This window comes from Mus pahari, chromosome 7 (assembly GCF_900095145.1).
Source record: "Mus pahari chromosome 7, PAHARI_EIJ_v1.1, whole genome shotgun sequence".
Classification (NCBI taxonomy): Eukaryota; Metazoa; Chordata; class Mammalia; order Rodentia; family Muridae; genus Mus; species Mus pahari.
In genome coordinates, this window is record NC_034596.1 from 64,709,478 (window position 1) to 64,716,449 (window position 6,972).

Here is a 6,972-nt window from a genome sequence, read left to right on the forward strand (position 1 = left end):
TACACAGAGAAACCCTGTCTTGAAAACAAACAAACAAACAAACAAAAAATCTATCCTTCTAAAAATCAGATTTAAAAATGTTTTATTTAGGGGAAAGAGAACAGCTCAATGTCTGCTCTTCCAGGAGACATGGGTTCAATTCCCAACCCACACGGTATTCAAAGCTGTGTAATTGCACTTCCAAGGGATTCAATGCTCTCTTCTGGTCTCTGTGGGCACCAGGCCTAAGTGTTGTACACAGACAGACATGTAGCAAAACACGCATATAAGATAAATGTTTTACTGTTTGTGTGCCCACATGCGCGACATGGTACATATACAAAAGGTGCTCTCATATATATTTCTTTCTTAAATTATAGCTAACTAAGTTGTCTTTCCATATATTTTTAGCAGTGAGGCCGTGATGAATATCTTTTTGCATTGTGTGAGTCTTAAGATGCTTTTGCTGTGGTGTTTTATAAATGTTACACAGGCTGTAAGATTCTGGATCTCAAACCACAGTGAGACAAACTGCTAAAATTGTCTAACTGTAAAATTCTGATTCTAAGATTCACTTGCAAGTTCAATTGCTGTTTAGGAACTTTTAAATTCATCTGACCTTTTAATCTCTCTGGTGTTTACTCACAATAAAATGATTTGTAACATGAAAATAAAAATGTATTACACAGTAGACACACAGACAGAAAGAAGTCTTACCACTACTCTGCCCACTCATTATGTACATGCTATTTCAAATTCTGATGTCAAAAACTGAAGAACTGCAGTCATTTAGCCAATAGTCACTTGGTACTGCCATCAGTCACTATTTTTTACTGCCCACTAAGCTCTTACCTTTGCATGGATCTGAACCTGCTCATCAGTGACCTGGAGAACTTCAATCAGTGGTGGGGTTAGAGACCTTGCCTGCTTCAATGGGGAGCAAAGGACCTCTTCAAGAAACTCATTAACATTTTCTTCATCGATAAACAATCTTTCCTAAAGTAAAGAAGAAGAAAAAAAAAAATCTAGTATTGCCCAGAATATAACTAATATGAAAAACATGTATTCATGAGATCTACCTAAAAAGAGAAAGGAAAAAAAGAAAAGGAAGTCGTGATGCTCTTCCTAAGTTTACTAAAGTAGAGCTGTGCTGCTCCTACCAGGATGAGCTTACAAATAGCATTTTTCTTTCCTTTTCCCCAAGTATATATAGTGTGTGAGGTAGCCAGGGAGCCTCTGTGTACCTGCTGATGACCCTTCTGTCTCCACCCCCTAAGTGCTGGTGCTGATCGACATGCCTTAGGAATAGTCACTGCAAAGGCTACAAAGGAAACCTAGCTTTTAGTTCAGTCTTCTATTAATTCCTAGTGAACCAGCTAAGAAATATACAGAACTAGATCTGTTCAAATATACCTGTTAAAATTCTCATCTGTAAACTGGATGTAGTGGTACAAACCTCTATTCTCTAGCACTTGGGAAATAGAGGCAAGGAGATCATAAGTTCAGGGTCACCTTCAGCTACATGGGCTAGCTCAGGCCACCTCAGACCTCTGAAACCAAACGAAATAAAACACAAAGTTCTTAGCCACAAAAGGGCCAATTACAATATTTAAAAGAAATATATTCTATTTATTTTTGATTTTTGAAGCAATGTTAGGGTTTAACAAAAATATTTAGTAATGACTTTAGGAACAAACATAATAGAAAAATAAGGCACCTCACATCTTTATCACAATACTCAGGAGGCAAAAGGCATGGTCTAGCCTAGTCTATAAAGAGAGTTAGTTCCAGGGCAGCCAAGGCTATAGAGACACTCAGGAAAAGAGCGTGAGCGAAGAGCGGCACTCGGAGAGACACACTTGAGAACATGGGTGTGGGCTTTTCAAAGAAGTCACCATATGTTTTAAGAATTGAAATATTTTAGTGTATATAATTACATAGTATATAGTGAAATATTTTATGTGTATAGAGTTACTTAAACTAAGTAGTTTTTTTGTTGTTTTTTTTTTGCTTTTTTTTTTTTTTTTTTTTTTTTTTATTTTTTTATTTTTTATTATATGTAAGTACACTGTAGCTGTCTTCAGACACTCCAGAAGAGGGAGTCAGATCTTGTTACGGATGGTTATGAGCCNAAGTACACTGTAGCTGTCTTCAGACACTCCAGAAGAGGGAGTCAGATCTTGTTACGGATGGTTATGAGCCACCATGTGGTTGCTGGGATTTGAACTTGGGACCTTCGGAAGAACAGTCGGGTGCTCTTACCCTCTGAGCCATCTCACCAGCCCTTTTTTTGTTTTTTTGAGAAAGGGTTTCTCTGTGTAGTCCTGGAATTCACTCTGTAGACCAGGCTGGCCTCGAACTCAGAAATCCGCCTGCCTCTGCCTCCCAAGTACTGGGATTAAAGGCGTGCACCACCATGCCTGGCAACTGAGTAGTTTTTAAAAAAATATTTTATTATTATTTTTGAGAATTTCAGAGTTGTATACTGTAATTATATAATTTCCATCCACCCCTCTTCCATTCCTCCTGTGGACAACCCATTCCTGTAACTTTAATTTTTTTTTTAAGATTTATTTATTTATTATATGTAAGTACACTGTAGCTGTCTTCAGACACACGAGAAGAGGTCATCAGATCTCATTACAGATGGTTGTGAGCCACCATGTGGTTGCTACGATTTGAACTCAGGACCTCTGGAAGAGCAGTCAGTGCTCTTAACCACTGAGCCATCTCGTCAGCCCAACTAAGTAGCTTTTAAGACAATAAAAGATTGGGCAGTGGTGGCGCACGCCTTTAATCCCAGCACTTGGAAGGCAGAGGCAGGTGGATTTCTGAGTTCGAGGACAACTTAGTCTACAGAGTGAGTTTCAGGGCAGCCAGTGCTACACAGAGAAACCCTGTCTCGAAAAACAAAACAAAACAAAACAATAAAAGATTTTTCAACTACTAATAGAGAATTTAAACATCACTATCACCCAAATCAAAACATCATATAATTTGTTTATATTCAGTCAAGTGAGAATTAGCCATTTAACCATATTTAAACTTATTTAATTTATAAGATTGGTTCAGTGTTACCGCAAATAAGATTATCTTCTGTGCTTTTATTTAAGTAAACATTGTAATTACAAAGTAAAGATTATTAGGTGGTCTAAAGAGGGGGACAAAAATTAGAGATCAGTATCAAGTTATGTTCAATTAGACTAAACAATATTTGAATTTGCAAGAGAACTAATGGATTAGAAGAATTTTATATTTAGAGCAAATTGCCTTGCTAACATTTGCAGATTCATGGTCTTATATTCATTCATTTATTACCTTTGCTTCATTCTGAAAAAAGATACACCAAATATTTTGAATTCTCAGCTAATTATATATCTATATGAAATATAGAAATATCTATATGGAAATGGTAACTACAGAAAATTCGTATTTATTCTAATGACTGATTTTATTAGAAGAGTGGCTGAATTCACTGGCCCTAAAACTCTTATGAATTCCCCTAGTTACTATTTAGGATGTAAAATGTGTTAAATGTGTTTAGTACTTTTTTTTTTGGTTTTTCGAGACAGGGTTTCTCTGTATAGCCCTGACTGTCCTGGAACTCACTTGGTAGACCAGGCTGGCCTCGAACTCAGAAATTCGCCTGCCTCTGCCCCCCCCACCCCCCTCAGTGCTGGGATTAAAGGCCTGCACCACTAGGCCCGGCTGTTTAGTACTTTTTATGTGTAAGGTGACGACAATTCTTGAAAGCCACGAGTCTCTCTACGAATAGTTTCATAAACACAAGCTGATCCCAGCACTAGTTCAGGTTCGCATCATTATGCCCGATCCTTGGGGCTTGATAAAGTATAGTATAAAATAAAAAGAATGGGTTTTATCATCCTATTAGCCCCATCAAAGGTGATAATAATTAATGGTATAATTATAATAAATGTACTTAGGTCTTCAAATAGGCCTTAATCCCACTATGATTTAGAAAAACATCTGGAAGAAGTGAACTGTTTTGGCAAGCTGGAGCTCAGGGTCGAATACTCTACAAAGCTATGTTGTCTGTGACAACTGGACTTTCTGGGAGGCCGCAGGCCAGCACTCTGCCACCGAACTACACCTTTGCCTCTTCAATGTTAAGAGTTACATATAACTTCGATATAAACCTCAAACAAAATTACCAAGTGCCCAATCCACACACACATTTGTTTTTTGAGACAAGATCTTACTAACTACAGTTATAACCTTTTTCTCAGGAGAGACTGAACCCTCGATTTTCTTGCATACATTTCCAGAAGTCACTAAAATCCACTTGTTTTCTAGTCGGTGGACCCCAAGTAAACAAGTGTAATACAGGACAACTGTGAAGACGTAAGTGCATCCTTAGGATAGAATATGTGCAATCTTCTCTTTGAGAATGAGCTTAACCTGCTACCTCTCATCATATGAACAGATAGAAAAACATTTGTTTATGTGCCTGTAACAAAACAAAAATATTAAAAGATAGAGTATTTCAAACAGTGAAAACGGTTACCTCCAAAGAATCCTTCTTCAAGCCACAATACCACTCTCGCCAGAGTCCGTGGCTCTCTGGAGATTTCGCCAGTACTATGACTGCATTATTTAAAGAAATGCTAGTCTCGGGTTCTCTGGTACTCAACTTATTCTCTGGAGCAAACTGCAAAGTGCAGGAATAACCCGAGTCTTGTGTGGAGAAGCACAATTCGTAACTGAGGGGGCTTAGATCTCCGTGAAGAGTGTGCGGCAGAATCCCAGGCACTTGGATGAGCAAAGTCACGGAGTCTTCGTCCTGCTTACACAGTAAAGGAGGGCACACGGGTGCGAGGCTCTCGGTTCCGGGGTCACCCATGGCTGAGCCCGAGGTGTCGTGGCGGGTCCCCTCCTGCTCCTCATCCGTCTGGACACCTGGGTCTCCGCACACTCCCGGTCTTTCCACGGGGGATTCGGCGTCGCCGCCCGGGAAAGCAGAGTAAGGAAGGCTTCGGTCCCCAGGAGGAGTCCCTTTCCCGAGTCCTAGAGGTGCCACCGAGTCCCCTCCGAAGTCCTGCTCCGGCTCGGGAAGGAGCTCCCCTTCGTGTGTAGCCCCGGGGTCCGGGGCTCCCACACCGCTCTTCTCCCCGTCGTCAGCTCCGGTTCCAGCTGCAGACTCTTCCCGCGCCGCTGCAAACTCGCCCGCCGACGCGCAGGCGACGTCGTCAGTTCCGGTCCCCTCCGCGGGCTCTTCCGGTGTCGCGGCCGGGGGTTCCCGGCGCGCGGCGGCCAGCGCCACGGGCAGCGTGACCACCAGCTGCCGCCGCGCCTTGTTGTACTGGGCCTTGCCGCGGCCGTCGTCCACCGGGTACGGCAGCGAGAGCCGCAGCCGGTAGTCGGGGTTTCTCGAGTCCAGGCACAGCAGCTTCCCCTTCACCTCCAGCTCCGCCCGTTCGACCGAGCGCAGCAGCGGCAGCTCGATGGTGACCACCAGCTCGTGCGGCACGGTGCTCGGGGCCGCGTCGCGCGAGCAGCGGTAATCCTGGAGGTCAACGTGGTGGCGCTGCACCACGGAGCAGCGCGGCTCCGTGGGCTCTGGGCGCCGCACGGCCTCGGGAGCCGGGGACGCGGGCGAGCGGGCAGCGTTCGTCGTCGCCGCCGCGGGGTAGCGGTACGGGTATGGTGGGTCCGGGAAAAACCCTGGTGGCTCCCCCTCGGGCTGGGCCGGGACGCCCCCGGGAAGGGGCGTGCGGAGCACTGCGGCCTCGGGCGTCCCCTTGTACTTGATCTTCAGGGTCTTGGCGTTCCTGCGGTCCAGCCTGACGCCGAACTGCTGCTCCACCGCCTCCAGGGCCGTGGCGTCCAGCATTTCGCGGAAGCGCTCGTGGCTCCGGGCCAGCGCCAGCGCCTCGGGGTGGAAGACCACGTCGTAGACGGTGTAGCGGGCCCCGTTGCGGCCCGCATACTGGCGGCCCGGAGACAGGCTATAGGGCAGGGACCAGTGGCTGCCAGCTGCCGTGCCGCCGCGCCCCGGGCCCGGCCGGCTGCTGGGTACGCCTACCAGTGAGTTGCTACACACGTTCACGTAGCAGCGGTGCTCCCCGTCCAGGCTGGTACGCAGCACGTGACCCGACTCAGGGTGTATGAACCGCACATCCACCCCACGCTCCCGCTCCAGGGCTGTGATCTCCTCCTCGTAGCGTCTCCGGTTCTCGGGGTCCGTGATCTCCGCGGCGTACTCGGAGAACATTCGGCGGAACTCTGGGTCCTGAAAAGCAGAGGTGAACCGCTGCACCTCCTCTCCGCTCAGATCCAAGTCCTCCAGCGCTGAGGAGGCCGCCGCCTTGGCCATGGTGACCCACACGGCCCCTTGCCCAGACCCAGTGAAGGATCAGCGCCAATCGAGTGTCTAGGATGCGCTTCAGAGTCTGGCTCATGGAGAACTGACCAGTCCTGGAAGGTAACGGCTGGATTATCAGGGCCGGGCAGCGCGTGCTTTGTTGCCATAGTAGCACCTGGGAGGAGGGGCAGCGATCTGGTAGAAATGCTAGAAATAGGCTCCACTGTTTCTTCAAACCAAGCAGACACTACCTGCTACAGGTTTTTAACTACTGTGTCAGGATACGTGTACTTTGCAGTCTATTGTGGTAACTGTCCTCATTTTCAGCGCTGTGTCTTATTAACTGTTTAATTTCATGGACAAGAGAAGTTTTCTAGCTAATTCACAAACCTAACTTTATCTGACTCTCTACTTTGTGGAACCAACGTTAAACCCTTTCCATTTTCGGTGTTCCACCTTAAGGGTTTCTCCCAGAAATCCTTGGGGGCAAAAGATGACTCCCCAAAAACAGATCCCAGAGATTAGTAAACACCAGGAAAGTGTTCACTTTTTATAATGTAAATGTAAGATCTCATAAATCAATTTAGCAAAGTTACAGTTTGTCCTGATCAATTTCCTTGGATTGAGAATAGAATTTATAACTGCACTTTTTTTTTTTTAAACCAGATATC

General features: G+C 45.5%; 1 protein-coding gene across 1 annotated transcript in view; it reads right to left on the bottom strand.

Annotated features, from left to right (window-relative positions):
* Dnaaf2 (dynein axonemal assembly factor 2) overlaps nt 1-6,457 on the bottom strand; it is an 8,738-nt gene extending 2,281 nt beyond the window's left edge. Inside the window, exons 1-2 of the mRNA XM_021201705.1 lie at nt 4,505-6,457; nt 832-975 (exon numbers count right to left, since the gene is read on the bottom strand). Coding sequence (XP_021057364.1) covers nt 832-975; nt 4,505-6,313 — 1,953 coding nt within the window. The 5' untranslated portion in view covers nt 6,314-6,457. The remainder of the gene's footprint in view (nt 1-831; nt 976-4,504) is intronic.
* Between the last annotated feature and the right edge of the window lie 515 nt (nt 6,458-6,972).